Source organism: Lemur catta, chromosome 2 (assembly GCF_020740605.2).
Source record: "Lemur catta isolate mLemCat1 chromosome 2, mLemCat1.pri, whole genome shotgun sequence".
Taxonomy (NCBI): Eukaryota; Metazoa; Chordata; class Mammalia; order Primates; family Lemuridae; genus Lemur; species Lemur catta.
The window spans coordinates 63,530,662-63,549,322 of NC_059129.1; the positions used below are offsets into that span (position 1 = coordinate 63,530,662).

Sequence of the window (18,661 nt, forward strand, 5' to 3'; positions counted from 1 at the left end):
TCATCTAGTAATATTATTTTTTATTTTTTGAGGAACCACCATACTGTTTTCTACTGGTGGCTGCACCATTTCACATTACCACCAATAGTGCACAAGGATTCCAATTTCTCCACAGCCTCACCAACACTTGTGATTTTGGTTTTTTGTTGCTAGTCATCCTAATGGCTGTGAAGTATAATAGTATCTCATTGTGATTTTGATTTGCATTTTCCTAATGATTAGTGATGTTGAGCATCTTTCCATGTGATATTGGCCATTTGTATATCTTCTATGGACAAAAGTCTATTTAAGTCCTTTGCCCATTTTTGAATCATGTCCTTTGTTTTGTTGTTGTTGCTGTTAAGTTTCAGTTCTATACATCCTGGATATTAATCCTTTATCAGATACATGTTTGAAAATATTTTCTCACTTTCTGTAGGTTGCGATTTTTACTCTGTTAAAAGTGACTTTTGATGAATAAAACTTTAATTTTAATGAAGACCAATTTTCCTATATTTTTTTCTTTTGTTGCCCATGCCATTTGGTGTCATAGCCAAGAAATCATTGACAAATCCAATGGCATAAAACTTTTGCCCTATGTTTTTTTCTAAATGTTTTATAAGTAATTTGTTTTTAATGGTTTGCAAGCCTACAGTAACTTTTCAGCATGAATTTAACAAGTTTAAAGTAACAAAGTACAACTATTAAAACCCTAATTATTTATGTACTTAAAAGGAAAGAGTATTGAAAAGAAAAATTTTATACTTTTATTTCATACACTCGCTATGTGTGATTTTTAATTTTATAATGAGCATTGCTACTTTTTGTTTATTGTTTTTTTTTTTCTTTTTTTTTGAGACAGAATCTCACTCTGTTGCCCAGGCTAGAGTGAGTGCCATGGCGTCAGCCTAGCTCACAGCACCTCAAACTCCTGGGCTCAAGTGATCCTGCTGCCTCAGCTTTCCGAGTAGCTGGGACTATAGGCATGCGCCACCATGCCCGGCTAATTTTTTCTATATATGTATTTTAGTTGTCCAGATAATTTCTTTCTATTTTTAGTAGAGACGGGGGTCTCGCTCTTGCTGAGGCTGGTCTTGAACTCCTGACCTCGAGCGATCCACCTGCCTCGGCCTCCCAGAGTGCTAGGATTACAGGCGTGAGCCACCGCGCCTGGCCCCTACTCTTTAAATAAAACAAAGATTTCTCAATTATGTCACTTTCTATAGCACCGTAAGCACATAAGTTCTCAGTATGAAACTAACACTCTGTTTTGCAATAGGAATGTATTAGTAAGCTAGGGCTGCCATAACAAATACCATAGACTGGGTAGCATAAAAAACAAAAATTTATTTCTCATAGTTCTGTAGACTGGGAAGTCCAAGATCAAGGCCCAGCAGGGCTCAGTTTCTAGTGAAGACTCTCTTCTTGGCTTGCACATAGCAGCCTTCTCTGTGTGTCCTCACATGGCAGAGGGCATTAGGGCCCCAGCCTTATAACATCAGTGAGCTTTAATTACCTCTTAAAGGCCCTGTATCCAAGCTCAGTCACATTCGGGGTTAAGACTTCAACATATGAATTGGTGTGCAGTGGGGGAAAACAAGCAGTCCACAGCAAGAATATTTTATTTCTTCTGAACAGGAAAACTTGTACAGTTGAGAAGAGGAGAAATCACACAAAAGACATGGGGGTACCATATAGTTTTATGGTAAAAATTGATTTTCCAGTGGTGTATTAATCTATTGTATAAATCAAAAATAAAGAAAAATCAGAAGGGCTTTATTTTACTGCCCTGGATTTACTGAAAGTGTAGTGATGCATCTGACAAAACATAAAAACAAAAGGGAGACAGTGGGATGTATATTGAGAGACTCCCCTCCAGAGGCAAATAGTCTTAACTTTCAATTGCGCAGGAAAGGGATCTCCACACACCCTGGGTTATTAGCAACCTCAGTGAACTAGGATTCTGGCATCTGTCACCTTCACTGAATAGTACTTAACAGGTCCATATCAGTTAAATCTAGTAAAATTCAGTTTTATCAAATAATGCTATGTTAAAGTTTAATTCAGAAATTAGACACAGTAAGAGATTTAGCAATAATAACTAATAAAATAGGACAATTGTAACAATATGCTGTAATAAAAGTTATGTGAATGTGGGCTCTTTCTCACACACTCTCTCTCATTCATCCTTTCTCTCTTTCTCTATCTCTCAAAATATCTCATTGTACTATACTCACATGTCTTTTTGTAATGATGTAAGATGATAACTGAGTTGCCTTGGTAAATGCAAGGCAGTATACAGTGTGGATACACTGGACAAAAGGAAGATCCATGTCCCACACAAGCAGGATGGCACAAGATTTCATCACACTACAGTTTATATTTGGAATTTTTCATGTACTATTTTCAGACTGCTGTTGACCATGGGTAACCGAAACGAAGAAAAGCAAAATCTCTGATAAGAGAGGACTATTTAATCTCCATACTATTCTTAATTTGTTAGTAATATGTGCAGTGAAGTAAGGCACTGGAGAGAAAGAATTAAAGCAGCTGGACTGCTTCCCAGAAAAAGAAATAAAGATGAAATAAAAGAAATCAGGTGATTCAATCTAAACTTCTTTTAAATATGATAACTGAACCTCTAGGTCAGGGTTTGGCAAATTATAGCTTGTCTGCCTCTCATCTGTTTTTGTATAGCCTTTAAGGTAAGAATGTTTTTTATAGTTTCAAAGAATTTTTGAAAAATCAGTATAAGAATAACATTTCATGATATTTGAAAATTATATAAAATTGAAGTTTCAGTCTCCATAAACAAAGTTTAATTGGAACACAGCCACACTTAATGTGTTTACATATTGCCTATGGCTGCTTTCATATTATGAGAGCAGAGTTAAGTAGTTGTGACAGAGACCATATGAGGCAACCTCATTGCTTTGTAGTGTTGCTCAGTATACCACAAATCACAGTGATGTAGTTATAATAACTTGACAGCATTTTGAGTGGCATGCATATTGTTGTACTATGGCATTTTATTTTATTGTTTTTATTACCAGTGCATGCCAATCATGCCAAACAAGAAACAAAGAGAAAGCTAGAGTTACTGTTTTTAAAGCAGAGTGGAATGTGGATTATTTTGTTATCAAATTGGTTGGTAAACCATTGTGACACTGTAGCTGTGCTAAAAGAACATGAAATATGTCAACATTGCCAGACTAAGCACTCATTACGATATTTCTAACTCACAGGAAAGCAAGTCAGAAAAATTAGAAAATTTAAAATGGGATATCTCATATTTTATCAGAGCAGAATTTATTCACAAAAATAAAACAATGAAGATGAATCCACAACCAAAATAAGTTTCTTGGTGGCTCATGTGTTAGCCAAGCAAAGGAAGCCATTTACTGAGAGTGAGTTAATTAAATCATGTTTGACTGCAGTAGCTGAAGGCTTGTATTCAGAAAAAAATAAACTGACTTAAGACAATTATCCTCTAAGCAAAAACAGTTGCTCAAAGATTTGGGGACATAGATAGCAACACAATAATCAATTAAAGAATGAGGCAAGTAACTATGAGGTTTTCTTTTTTCTTTATCAGTCAACAGACGTTACTGCTAAGTTATTTTTTATTTGAGGAACAAATGCTGAGCTTAGAGTGACTGAAAAATTATCCTCTATAAATACTCTTTGTGAAACAACTGTGGGCAAGAATATTTTCAAAGAAATTGAGAAAATACTAATTTAGTACAACCTGAAGTAGAATCTACTAAGATGTGTTACAACTGATGGTAGTTAAAAAACGTGTGGAGCAGAAAAAGGCTTAGACAAATTTACAGAGCTTATGAAAACATGAGATGTTTAAAGCCTTTAGTTATTCATTTATTTATCTATCAGAAGGTACTTTACAGAAAATATTTGAACCTATTATGCATATTTTTTTTAAAATGAGCTTTATTGACATATAATTCACATACCATGTAATTTATCCATTTAAAGCATATATTTAATGGTTTTTGTATATTCACAGGGTTTTGCAACCATCATCATAATTCAATTTTTAAAACATTTTTTTGTGCCTTCTAAAAGAAACTTATAAAGACAAAAAAAATTTGCACTATTTGATTTTGTAAGTGACAACTTATTGCATATCAAATCATGGACACATAAAAATCCTCATGATGATATTGAAATTGGAAGACTGTTGAACCGAATGGAAATGTATGCTAAATTGGTCAGTGGAAGAAAGAACAATAGGAAACATTTAGTGAAAGCAGTTTACCTAGCTAGCATCATTATGAAACATACAGTTGTAAATATATTATGTGTCCTTTTTTTGTTTTTGTTTTTAAGGAAAAACATTAACCTCTGAGCCACATCCAGAATAGAATCATCTACATGGGCATTTCCTCCACCTACAATTTCAGAAAACCTTTGATAACTAATTGAGAAAATGCAGAAGATCTTGCAGACAGATGAAATTAGCAATACTCAAGCTTTTCGAAAAGGAAAGAGGAAAAGGACAGACACGATGGACTCAGAAAATGCAAATAGTGACATGGATAAAGGACAGGTTGGTTTTCTGATGCCTGAATTCCGTTTTATTATCTAGCTCAACCATAATTCTATGAATTTTTCCAGAATTTATTAGTGTTCTTCCCTCGTCTATTATTTCATTCTTCCTTTTAATTCTTTACTCAAATGAGGGAATATAATTTTATGTTCTATTTTTAACATTGGACACTTTGGCTTAGAAACATAACATACTCAACAGACAATTTACCTGCTTCTCTATAAGTCTGACCAAAATGCCATTGCTCAAACTTTCCTTGATACTCTGGAAAATTAAAGATCAGCAATTTGTCAGAAAATATTTTTTCCTCCCCCAAAATACTGGAGAAATTGAAATATCTCTTCTTTAAGACTTTTTATCCTTTTTTTTTATTATTGTTATATTTTACTTCCATACTCTCAACCATCCATGGAATCTTTAAGACTTATTGTTTGTTTTTCTTTTTATATCCCAGTTCTTGGTCCATCCTCATCACTGGTTTGGTCAGAACTCGCTCACTTATTTTTATTTATTCATTTGTTCCTTTTTCATCTGAATTATCCACCCCTATTCACCACTTATACTTTGAACAACCAGTCAATGTGTTTGTTCCGTACCCTTTTATTTGTGTGTTTTTGTAATACATGTATTTGTGTATATCTTTGTAATACATGTAGAGTTTTCTGTTCATATATTCTTACTTAACTCTTTAAATAAATATTATATTCTTTTGGTTTAAAATTTCTTTAAAAGTAAACAGTGAAAACTCTCCCTCACATCCCTGTCTCCCACCCACCCTGTTCCCACCCCACTCCCACTACAAGTAACCACATTTATTGCTTTCTTGTTTATACTTCCAGTGTTTCTTTGTTCAAACAAAGCAAATTCTTATCCCCCTTTTGGCATAAAATTAACTTACTTATATACTGCCTTGTACTGTGTTTTTTTTTTACTTAATGTATTTTTAAGATCTTTCCATTATTATATTGAGAGATTCCTCTTTTTTCCAGTTCCATAGTATTACACTGTGTGTATGCACCATCCTTTATTTAACAGGTTCCCTATGATGGATATGAGTTGTTCCCAATCTTTTTTTTTATTACAAACCTCACTGCACTGTACAACCTTATGTATACATCATTTAGTAGTACATTGGTATTAAAATACAGACCTTCATCTGATTATGATTTTTAAATCAGCACTGTTTTTTAAAATAAATTTTATTATGTATATTTCATGTATACAACATGATGTTATGGGATTCAAATAGACAGTAAAATGGTTACTATACTGAAACAAATTAACATAGCCATCATCTCACATTGTTACTCACTTTTTAAAATTTTTGTGGCAACAGCAGCTAAAATCTACTCACTTAGCATGAATCCCAAATATAGCACAATTTTATAAGTTACAGTCCTCATGTTGTATATCACTAGACTTGTTCATTCTACATAACTGCTACTTTGTATTCTTTGACTTACATCTCCGCATTTCCTCTCCCCTAAGCCCCAAAGGCCCTGGGTAACCACTGTTTTGTTCTCTATCTCTGTATATTTGAAACATTTTATTTTTTAGATTCCAGACTTAAGTGAGATCAGGCAATATTGTTCTTTCTGTGTCTGGCTTATTTCACTTAACATAATATCCCCCAGGCTTATCTACATTGTGGCAAATAGCAAGATCTCATTCTTTTAAGGGCTGAATAATATTCCATTTATATATATACCATAGTTTCTTTACCCATTTGTCCATTGACAAACACTTTGGTTGTTTTCATACGATCAGCACTATTTTTAACATCTGTCTATATTACTGTGTATACATCTGATCCATTGCCTCTAACTGCTGCATAGCACCATGTTTTATTAATATTTGTCTTTTCCTCCAGTGATGAATAACTATATTGCCTTCCAGCATCTTGCTACCACAAGCAATGACAAAATAAATATTCATATAAGAATATTTAAGAAACAGTGTGAGAATTTCTCTGGGATAAATACATAAGAAGGTGATTTATGGCTCATAAGTTATGTGTTTATTTCTAGTTTATTTGACTAGATATTAGAAGATTGCTTTCCAGAATGTTCACATCAATCTACATAGCAGCAGTGCCTAAGGAGTTCTTATATTCGTACTTCCCTATGACCACTTAGCATTAATATCCATATCTCTAATTTTTGCAAAATTGGTGGGCAAAACTGAAATCTCATTGTTTTAATTTGCTGGTGCAGGTTTGGGGGAGCTCAGGGGTTGCTTGAAGAGTAAAATTGTAACATGCTCTTGTAGACCAGTATTGTGGTTTCTTTAGCAAAATGTTAGCTTTCTAAACTATTTATGTGTATTTGATTCAAACAAACAATTGTCTTGCTATTGACCTTAAAAACCATTTTTAAAACTAAAAGGTAAACTTGAATGCTTTTTTCTAGGCAAATTGCTCTCCGCTTTCTCTGATGCAATAAACCCTCAAATTGGCCTCATACCATAGTCTCAACAGAGAGGCTATGAATGGGGAGTAGGGAGAGAAATGGAGAAAGGAGATGAATTATAAAGGAAAACATATTGTATCCCAACACAATAATAATGATTATTAAATGTCCACTATGTGCAATGCAATATGCTAGATGATCTCCCTCTATTGTCTTATATTGAGTTTTTTTAATAAAAAGTATAATGAACTCCAATAAAGCTGATGTCTATTCTAAAACTTAAAACATTACCATGACTTACATCTATCTATGGACTCTTCCCCTTCCCCGTCCTCTGCCTGCCTCACTCTAGAGGTAATCATATTCAATTTGTGTGTAATTTACTTGTTTTTTTAGTTTTATTAAAATATCTATATATACACACATCTAATTATACATTTCTATATAAGCATACATTATATATTATAGAATATATTTTATGTATAAAATATATGTATCTAAATAATATATTGTTAGTTTTATTCTTAAACTTTACAAAATGTACACCATATTATGTGTTTACTTCTGAAATTTGCTTTTTTCACTCAACATTTTACTAAAATTAATTCATTATGGCTATAATTTATTCTCTGTTAGTACTGTGTAAATAACTCATTGAGTGACTCTAACACAATTCATTTACCCATTGTCCTGTCAATGAGCATTTGGGTTGTTTTCAGGTTTTTGCCATTATGAACCATGTTACCATTGAAAGTCTTGGACATATTTCCTTCCATACTAAAAGTTTTTCTTTTGTATAGACCTAGGAATCAATTGCGAGATCAGAGGGTAGGATATTATCTTTACAAGATAATATGAAAATGTTTTCCAAAGTAGTTATACCAAATTACATTCCCACCAATAATATATAAGAAATTCTATTGATCCACGTCCACTCCATTCCTAGTTTTGTCAAATTCCTTAATTTTTTGCCCAAAGTGATATATCATTGTGATCTCGATTTTCTTTTCCCTGATTACTAATGAGATTGAACATCTCCTTTTATACTTATTAGCCATATGTGTTTTCTCTTCTATAAAATGCTTGTTCATGTCATTTGGCGATTCTTCCATTGAGTTGCTAGTTTATTTTTCCTTATTGATTTGTCAGTTCACAGTGTTGCAAATGTCTTTCACCCATTATGATGTGTCTTTTTACTTTCTTTAATGTGCCTTAAAGAACAAAGTTTCTTAATTTTAATTTAGTTGAATTTGCTAATGTTTTCTATTATGACCAGTAATTTTACATCTAAGAAACTCTTTTATGCTTCAAGTTCAATATACACTTATAATTTCTTGCAAAACTTAAAGTTTTGCTTTTGATGTTTAAATTCTTAATCCCTCTGAAGGGGTGTGTGTTTGCGTGTGTATGTGTGTGTGTGCATAATGAGGGATCTATTTTCTTTAATTTTTTTCCCAAATGGTTAATTTCTCCAGCTTCATTTTTTGAACAAATCCTATTTCCCCAGAGAGCTGCCTTGCCTCCTCTGTCATCTGTCAAAGTTCCTTATGCGCGTGCAGCTATTTTGGGCCTCTCTGTTCTGTTTCTTGGTCATGTTTTCTATCCCTGTACCGACACCATACTGTTTTAATTGCTCTAGATTTTTCATAAGCCTTTGTATTTGTGAAGAAAGATCCTATTTCTTATGCTTTTCCAGGATTGCTTTGATATTATTGGCCTTTTATTCTTCCATATAAATTTTAGAACCAATTTACTAAGTTACAAAAAAATCTTTTTGGATTTTTATTGGAATTGTATTAATGCTATGGCTCAATTTTGGAACAGTCACTTTTTTTAAACTAAGGCTTCTTATCCCTGAACATAATGTCTTCTTGCATTAACTTAGAAATGTCTTTGGCGTCTTTCAGTCAAGTATTTTGACTTTTTTCATACAGAGCTCGCACATCTTTTGTTATGTGTTAATGGCATCTGTTCTTGGGGTTTAAACATAAATACAGAATAGTTAGGCTTTAGATATTGGAAACTGTCAAGAGAAGCTATAAAACTTTACTTTCTAGAGTTTTTCATTTTAAGAAGTGTAATATATACACAGAAGAGTGCACATATCAAAATGTACAGCTTGATGAATTATCACAATCTAAACATGCCGATATAAAAAAATAGAACATCACAGCACCCCAGAAGATTCCGTCATGTCCCCTGTCAGCTACTACTTCACACTCCCCCCAGAGATAACTACTGTCCTGACTTTTAATAAATGGTGTCCTTTTGAATACTGTGTTACTGATTGTCTGTAGCTGGTATATAGTAGCAATAACTTTTCTATATCCTTCCATCTTGATAAGTATTCCTGTTTTTTAAAAAAATTTTGTCTGTGTGTATTCAGAGATGAAAGAAGTAAGGTTCAGACAGTGAAGCATTCTGCTGAAGATCAGACTGCATATCAGAGCAGCCCAGATTTGAACGATGGTCTTGTTAATTCTGCTCTGTTATACCAATTTTCTACTTTGTATTTTTCACTGAAATTAAGCACAAAGTCAGAATCCTGATTTCTGCTCACAAGAGGCACATGTACATGAAACTTTGTTCTTCCCCACCCTGAGTTCCACCAGATGGTGGAAGACAAAGCTGGGGCTAGATCAGTAGCAGGAAGTGCCTGTGAGAACCGGAACTTGCAGGTCTGATTAAGTCTCTTCAATGAACAGAACGTGGTATAAACCATTAAAGATCCTAGGAAGCTTTTTTTTATTGTGCCTGCCTTGTATTTTAGAGAGACCCATATTCGGGAAATGCCTTTCTGCCTGGTGAGATCTCCAGTGAGGATGAAGAGCCTTTAGCAGAATTGTCGAAGGAGGAATTGTGCACCAAAATAAAAAGCCTCAAAGAAAAACTAACAAACACCCGAAAAGAAAACAGCCGACTTCGACAGTCTTTGGTCATGCTTCAAGGTAAACTTTGAGAAAATTGACATTCTAGATGAAAGGGAAAGTATGTGATCAGCGAAAAGCATTGCAAATCAGCTATCAATGAAACAGAAAATCAATATCCCAAGAGAGCTCAAAAACCACATGATTTTTAGAAAGAAATCACATGATTATATAATTTAAATACAGAAGCACTCTTTTGGAGCATCTAGTTAATGCTCAGAAAATCCTACAAAATACCAAATATTGCATTGATTTAATAATGTTCAACAGATATTTATTGAGCATTTAATATAGGCCACTCACAGTGCTAGGCCCTACAGAGAAATTAGTAAAACAGAGCAAGTGTGTCAAGGCACTCATGATGTACTGAATCTCACGCCTCTCTGCTAGGGAAAGTGCTAGAAAATGGGGCTTGTTCTGATCCATTATGAAACCACTGGAATCAGTGATTCCATATACAACCTTTTAGCTTTTGTATTGGAAGGAGTGATTTGGGAAAATAATTGCATTCCATTGGAAACATAGAAAGTAGAAAGATCAGCATAAGCAAATTCAAAACCACTTGGCTTAATGCCTTTCTATAGAATCCTATGCTGTGTTTAAGTATTTATTTTTCAAAAATTATGCTTTCTGTTTGTGGTTAAGCACCATGCGTTATTTTGTACAGCTGAATACTTGATACTTATGTCCTATGTTGAGCAGCACTCTGTTATAAAACAGCAAATACACAGAACATTTTGCAAATAGATCCCTCTGGCTGCTGTGTACAGAATGGGTATAAGTGATACAAGAAAGACAGTGAAGAAGAACTACCAGAGAGGTAGCGCAGTTATCCAGAACAACATGGTAGCAGCCTACACTGAAGTAATGGCTATGAAGACAAAGAAAACAGTTTTGTGGTATTTTTGGAGACAGAATAATGACAGGAGGCAGCTAGAACTGGTGATGAGTGAGGCTGACAGAGTAATAATGGGCCACTTGATTTCCCAAGAGTATTTATTAAATTAAAGGTTACATGGTTTTAAGTAAAAATAGCTACATGTAAGTGGAAAGATGTTTGTTCCATTGTTATTACCTCTTTATTTCTTCACTTTAAAATATTGCATATTAAAAACCAATGTTTTCTCCTGGTGAGGTTTTTATGATTTCCCAAGAACGGGTAATTCCTATCTTTATGTAACCTGTTCCAGAACTTAGAGTAAGACGAAAAGCTAGTTTATAAAGTTAGCCTAAATTGCTGGTTAAAAGCATAGATCTTGGAGCTACTAATATAAAACCCAAACCTTTTTTGCATCTCAACTCTGCTTGCTAGCTTTACAACTTTGGCCATGTCATTTCACTGTGCACTCACCCTGGCTGCAATTTCCTCATCCAGAAAGTGAGGGCAATATATCATTTCCTTGTTGCTACGAGGAATAAATGAGATGATTAGAAGAAATGCTTTCCAGTGCCTGGCATCATTACTACTCAGTAATGGTAGTTATTATTGTTATCATCTCTGTTTTTATAACACCAGAGCCTGACACATAACCCCCCACACAAAAATTGTAGACCAATTTTTATTATAAATAAGGTGAGAAAATTCTAAATAAAGAGTACCAAATCACATTCTATTGCATATGAAAAGAATCACTTACTATGACCAGTTTCTTCTCTCCCACACTCCTGGATTGGCATTTCATTTTCTTCTCTCTGCCAACTCCTAACACCTCCTCCCTTATCTTCGCTCTCATTTGATGACTTTGCTTCTTACTCCATTGAGAAACTGGAGGATATGAAGACACTGCCATTTTCCTGCACCTGTGCTTGTATGATCCACTTTCTCTCCTGTTATTCATGAATGACCCAACCTTCTGGGTAGCCAAAGACAGTCTCCACCAGTGTACAAGATCCCATCTCCTTTTGCCTAATCAAGGACATTGATCCAGAGATTCTGTCCCTCTCTCCTACAAGATCAAATTTTCCTTTTCTAAGGAATCATTCCTACTAGTCTCAGACATACTGTTATTTTTCCCATTTAAAAAAAAAAGAAAAAACCTCTTCCAGGCCATTTGCTTCTCCGCCTTCTGCCCTATTACTCTCCCTTTATAGAAGAACTCCTTAAAAGACTTGACTATACACACTGTCTTTCGTTTCTCCCCCGTTATTCTCTCTAGATCCTACTCCAATCAGGTCCTTTAAATTCCATTGTAATCTCTCTTCTCATGATCATCAGTAATCTCCATGTATTAGCTTGCTAGGGCTGCAGTGACAAAGTACCACAAACTGGGTGGCTTAAACAACAGAAATTTATTGCCTCACTTTTCTGGAGGCTGGAATTCCAAAATTAAGTTGTCAAAGTGCTAGGCAAGGATTAGTTCAGGCCTCTGCTAGCTTATGGTTGTTCCTTGGATAAGGCAGCATAGCTCCAGTCTTCATGTGGAGTTCTCCCTGTGTGCTTGTCTCTCTCTGTGTCTAAACTTCTCCCTTTTTATAAGGACACCAATCATACTATATTAAGGCTTACCCTAATGGCTTCATCTGAACCTGATTACATATGTACAAACCATATCTCCACATAAGGTCACATTCTGAGGTACTAGGGGTTAGGACTCCAACGTATCTGTTTTGGAGGGGACACAGTTCAGTGTATGACATTCCATGCTGCTAACGTCAATGGTCATTTCTCAGTTGTCATCTTAAGTGCCTGCTACCAATATCTTGATACATTTGAGCAACTCTCTCCTTCCTTGAAAAAATTTATTCATGTAGCTTCCAGGACACCACATTCACCAGTTTTCCTCCTACATTGCTGGTCTTTTCAACTCAGTCCACTTAGCTGATTCATCATGCCATCCTCTAAATATTTGATGATGTCCCTTGGACTTCTTTCCTTTCTATCTGCATTGGCTCTTCCAATCATACGGTGTTAAGACCCATTGATGAGCTATGATCTCAGATTTCTATCTCTTGCCTGGACCTCTCCAACTTATGTTCTTGACATGATTGATAGGCATCTCAAACCAACATGTTCTAAACCACATTCCTGAAATCCCTTAATCTGCTTCTTTCTTTCTTCCTCGTCTTGATTAATGCTAACTTCATTGTTCAAGTTCCTAAAGCCAAAACTATGACGCTGCCTTCTATTTCTATGTTTCTTTTACACTCCACACTCAGTCCATTAGCAAATCCCACTCGCTTTACCTTGAAAGCATTTCTGGAACTCAATCCCTTTCACCACCCCAACAACTGCCACTCTGTTCCAAGCCACCGTTATCTATCGCCTAGGTAACTATGGTGGCATTCTAACTGGTGTCCCTACTTCTGCTCTTGCTCCTGTGCAGTCTGTTCTCAACGTAGCCATAAGAATGATCCTGTTAAACATAAGTCAGTTCGTGTCCTCCTCTGCGGAAAGCCTGTCGCTGGATTCCCACTTCACTCAGGGTAAAAACTAAAGTCCTTTTTATGATCTTTGAATCCTTACATGATCTGGCCACCTCCCCTCCACTAACCTCTCTGGCCTTGTTTTCTAGTACTCTCCCTCTCCTTCTCTGAGATCCAGCCACGCTGGGCCATTGCTTTCCCTCTGAAGACATCAGGCGTGATCTTAACTTCACTGTCTTCATACTTGCCATTCCCTCTGCCTAGAATGTTCTTTTAGTTGTCCATATGGCTTGAACCCTCACTTCCTTCAGGTCTTCCCACCAAATTCATCTTTTCCCTGATCCTCCCTCATGTAAAATTTCAACCTCTTTCCTCCCAGCATTTTTTTATTTCCCTCCCCTGCTTTGTTTTCTTTTTGGTCTTTACAACCCTATATAATCTATTATGTGTTTACTATTGTCTGCCTCCCCATCCCCCCACTACATAGACACATACTAAAATGTAGTCCTAGAAACCAGGTAGTAAAGTTGGCTATTGGCTGGACTTCAGGCAATAGGAAAAGTCAGGAACCTCTTATTGCCACTGTAGCATTCATTTATGCATTTATTCATTCAGTAAATATTTATAAAGTCCCTACTATATGACAGGCACTGTTCTAAGTGCCTAGGAAAAATCAATGGACAAAACAGACAAAGATTCCTGCTTCCGTGGAGCTTAAATTCTAGTGTGTTGGGGCAGGGGGAGGAGGAGAAGGTTAAAAACCATAAAAAATAATTAAGTAAATTATAGAATATGTTAGATGGTGATAAGAGCTATGGAAAAAATAGGGGCTATAAAAAAGGATTGGGATTTGAGGGAGAGGGGGTTGTTTACAATTTTAAATAGCATGGTCATAGGATGCCTCTTTGTGAAACTATAGTTGGGAACTATGAATATACTGGAAAGTTGAAATTTCATGTATAATCTTAATAAGAAAGAGGCCTGAGAGAAGACTGTGTGCTGGTTATTTCTCTTGTTCGCAGCAATGTTCCTAATAACTCTTTGAACTAAGATCAGCATTGTTTCTCTATTTATAAAGCCTGCTAAGAAAAATGGCAGGATATAGATACGCCATTCTAGACATTCAGAATAGCAGATGTGTGTGTCCTAGGTGCGTATGTGTTAAGCATTTGAAACATATCTTGAAGACTACAACTGACTAGCACAAGATGTAAAAGGAAATAGGTAATTATCTATTGTATAGAAAGGTATTAAATTGTCATTATTTATAGAGAATGAATGTACACTTAGGAAAAACAAAGCGTCAACCAAAAACTGACTCCTGTAACTAATAAGATTTCAGTAAAGAGTCAAAAATCGATAAGTTTTTAGACTCCTATTTCTCATCATAAACAAAAATCAAATAAAAATGGATTAAAGACTTAAATCTAAGACCTGAAACTATAAAACTACTAGAAGAAAACATGGGGAAATGCTTCATGACCTTGGTCTGGGCAAGGATTTTTTGAATAAGATCTCAAAAGTATAGGCAACAAAAGCAAAAACAGACAAATAGGATTACATCAAACTAAAAAGCTGCACAGCAAAGGAAACAATCAACAAAGTGAAGAGACAACCTATAGGATAGGAGAAAATATTTGCAAACTATGCACCTGGCAGGGGGTTATCATTCAGAATATAAAAGGAGCTCAAACAACTTGATAGCAAAAAAACAAATAATCTGGCTAAAAATGGGCAAAATATCTAAATAGACATTTCTCAAGAGAAGACATACAAATGGCTAAACAAGTATATGAAAAAATGCTCAAATCACTAATCATCAGAGAAGTGCAAATCAAAACCACAATGAGATATAACCTCACTCCAGTTAGGATGGCTATTTTCAAAAACAGTATAGAGGTTCCATAAAAAATTAAAAATAGAATTACCATATGATCCAGCAATCCCACTTCTGGGTGTATATCCAAAAGAAATGAAATCAGTATGTGGAAGAGATATCTGCACTCTTGTGTTTATTGCAGCACTATTTACAATAGCCAAGATGTGGAATCAACCTAAGTGTCCATCAGTGGATGAATGGACAAAGAAAACATGGTATATATGCACAATGGAAGACTATTTCACCACAAAAAATATGAAATCCTGTCATTTTTGACAACATGGATGAACCCAGAGGACATTATGTTAAGTGAAATAAGCCAAGCACAGAAAGACAAATACCAAATGATCTCATTTATATGTGGAATCTAAAAACCTAAAATTAGATAATAGAATAGTGTTTGGGTAGAGTAGGGGGAGAGTAGGGGGAGAAGGGCATAGAAAGAGGTTGGTCAACAGATACAACTTTACACTTACATAGAAGGAATAAGTTCTGGTGTTCTATTACAGAGTAGGGTGACTGTAGTCAACAATAATGTATTGTACACTTCAAAATAGCTAGAAGAGAGAATTTTGAATGTTCTCACCACAAAGAAATGACACATGAGGTGATTGATATACTAATTACCTGATTTGATCAATTCACAATGTATATACATATTGAAACATAACTCTGTACCTTATAAATATGTATCATTATTGAGAGTCAATTATTTAATAAAAACAAAATAAAACTTATTGAAAAATAGGCTTAACTGACCAAAAAAAAAAAAAAATCAGTAGGTTTTGCCCAGATTAATTTATCTATGTCAGACAGCTAAAGTTAAATATGTGTGAATCTCCCTCCTCTCTTGAAAACCAACAAAAATAAAATTAAAATGCACAAAATGACAAGGACCAGGAAAACTCAAGAGAAGACTACAACATATAAAAGATGCCAAGAAAACTTCAGAAGCTGAAAAGCAGATTGATGAGTAGTGACTGACTAAATCTGAAAAAGCTGAACATTTATTATCTGTGATGGGGATGGGCAGAGGGCAAAAGTAGAGAAATTCACAAGAAAAAATCAAATCACACCAACAGCAAAAAGCTTCAGGAATTGTACCTGTGAAACGGATTATGATCGTGCTGGTAGTGTGAAAGCTGAAAGAGTCATTGAAAGACCTACATAAAGACCCTTTTGAACTGCAAATTCACAAACATGTTCTTCCAATGTAGCCTGCAACCATCACCCCTTAACCACAGCAGAAGCCAGAGGTTTTCTCTCAGGAGAGGTTGAACCAAAGCTATGAACTCAGGGATATCGGGCACGGCTGAGGGAACGGGTATGATTATTTGAGGAAATCATCTAATATGGAAAAGACAGTAAAACAAACAAACAGAAAAATAAGCTCAGAGGAAACAAAGATAAGGCAGAGAGCAGTATAAAACTCCACTAAGGGAAGATATTGTATCCATGAAACAAGAACAGGGTAATTTTAAAACAGGAATATTCAAATAATAAGGTGGGAAAAAAACTTAGACATTTAATATAATGTCTGGAAGTTAAAATTAAGGAAATCTTGTAACCATTAGAACAAAAAAAATAAGAAATTAAAAAAAAGACATTAGAAAAATGGAGTATTTGTTCAGGAGGTTTAACATCCAATGACAAGAGGTCCTAAAAGAGAAAAGAAAGAAGAGGGAGAAATTATTTTAAAAAATCAATACAATAAACTTCTAGAACCAAAGGGCACAAACTTCTAGATTGAAAGACACCAACAAAAATGCAAATAAATTTATTTGCTGAGTGTTTAAAACATTAATGAATTTAATTGTATATATTTAAGGCATACAATATGATGTTTTGAAATATATATAGATAGTTAGTTAAATGGTTACTATAGTCAAACAAATTAACATGTCCATCATCTCGCGTAGTTACACTTTTTTTCTCCTTTTGTGGCAAGAGCTTAGCCTGAAAGCAATCAGTTGAGACTGAAAAAAATATAATCACCTCACTTTCAGATAAATATTCCTTTATTTTCCCACAGTAAATTATACCTTCAATTATGATTATAAATTATGAATATTAGTGATTATTAAACATAATGAATCAGGTTTTATGTCTAAATTTATCAAGTGTACCATCAATAAAAGTTCCATAAATTTTTTTTTAAAAGATACCACCAAAAGCCCAGCATAATGAATGAAAAACAGCTTGTCCAAGGTATAACACTGTGAAATTTCAGAACACCAGAAGCAAAGGGAAGATCCAAAAGCTTTCAGAGAAAACAAGCATGTCACAGGCTAAGCATTAGGACTCAGGATGGCATTGGACTTTTCATCAAAAATATTGGAAGCTCCAACATAATTAGTAATGCTTTTAAAATTCTGAAGGAGAATGATTTAAACCTAGAATTCTATGCCCAGTGAAGTTATCAACGAAGTGCACAGGTAGAATAATAGTACTTTCACACTTAGAAAATCTCAAAAATGTTCTTCCATGCTTTCTTTTTCAGAAGCTAATGGAGGATGTGCTCCTCCAAGACAAGAAAGTATATCTTGAAAGAGAAAGACATGGTACCCAGAAAACAAGTGATCCATTTCAGGAGAGAGACATGGGGGACCCATGGAATGATAGTGAAGGGAAGCCCCAGGATGACGTGTGTACAGTGGCCTGGAAGTAGCTAGTCCAGGTATGGAGGGATACGGGAGAGAGATCTCCAAGAAAAATATGAAATTGGTAGATGATATGATGTATCCAAAGATACCAAAAAGAGATTTTATACCTCTGGTAGGAAGTTGAGAGATGCGTTACTGAAAGAAACAGTAAAAATAAATAAATACATACATAAACAACCTAAAAAATGAGACAATTTTTAACTCCAAGAAAAAAAAATCATGCTTTAAAGGAAAGGAATTGTAAATAATATTTACATCACTACAACAATGTAAGCACAATAGTTATTGAACTAGCAACCTGTTATAGTATACTGGGATGATAGAAAAGGAGAAAAGTGGGTGTATGTTTACCTGTGAGGACTGTGTGTGTGTGTGTGTGTGTGTGTGTGTGTGTGTGTGTTTGTGCGGTTGAGGGAGGAGTTGAAAGAGAGCTACAGGGGGAAGAGAGGTTAAAACTTACCTGTTGGGTACAATGAACATTGTCCTGGGGTCGGGCACACTGAAAGCCCTGACTTTAGCGGTAGAGAAAGTATCCATGTAACAAAAACTTTTGTACCCCCTTGATATTTTGAAATAAAATAATTAATTAATTAATTAATTAATTAAATGATAGGAAAAAAAGAGAGCTACATTGTTGTATTATGTACTTGAAAGTCAATAAATAATTGCCTGAATCTGAAAAAAATCAAGAAATAGTTGTATATTATTATTTAAGGTATATTATTATTTAAATATTATTATGTACATTATTATTTAAGACTATGAAGGTAAATACCAGAAGAAACAGATAAATGAATTGGAAGTGGAGGCCTCTAGGAGTGGTAATCACAGGTGAGTGATAGGGCAGAGGACTACTGTTTTTCATTATAGCCTTA

At 34.8% G+C, this 18,661-nt stretch overlaps 1 protein-coding gene across 2 annotated transcripts in view; it reads left to right on the plus strand.

Annotated features, from left to right (window-relative positions):
• The window catches only part of BEND6 (BEN domain containing 6), a 56,125-nt gene that overhangs the window by 14,468 nt on the left and 22,996 nt on the right, over positions 1 to 18,661 (plus strand). For both annotated transcript variants that reach the window (XM_045542232.1, XM_045542233.1), the window contains exons 2-3: positions 4,327 to 4,546; positions 9,725 to 9,902. In XM_045542232.1, coding sequence (XP_045398188.1) covers positions 4,427 to 4,546; positions 9,725 to 9,902 — 298 coding nt within the window. In that variant the 5' untranslated portion in view covers positions 4,327 to 4,426. The remainder of the gene's footprint in view (positions 1 to 4,326; positions 4,547 to 9,724; positions 9,903 to 18,661) is intronic.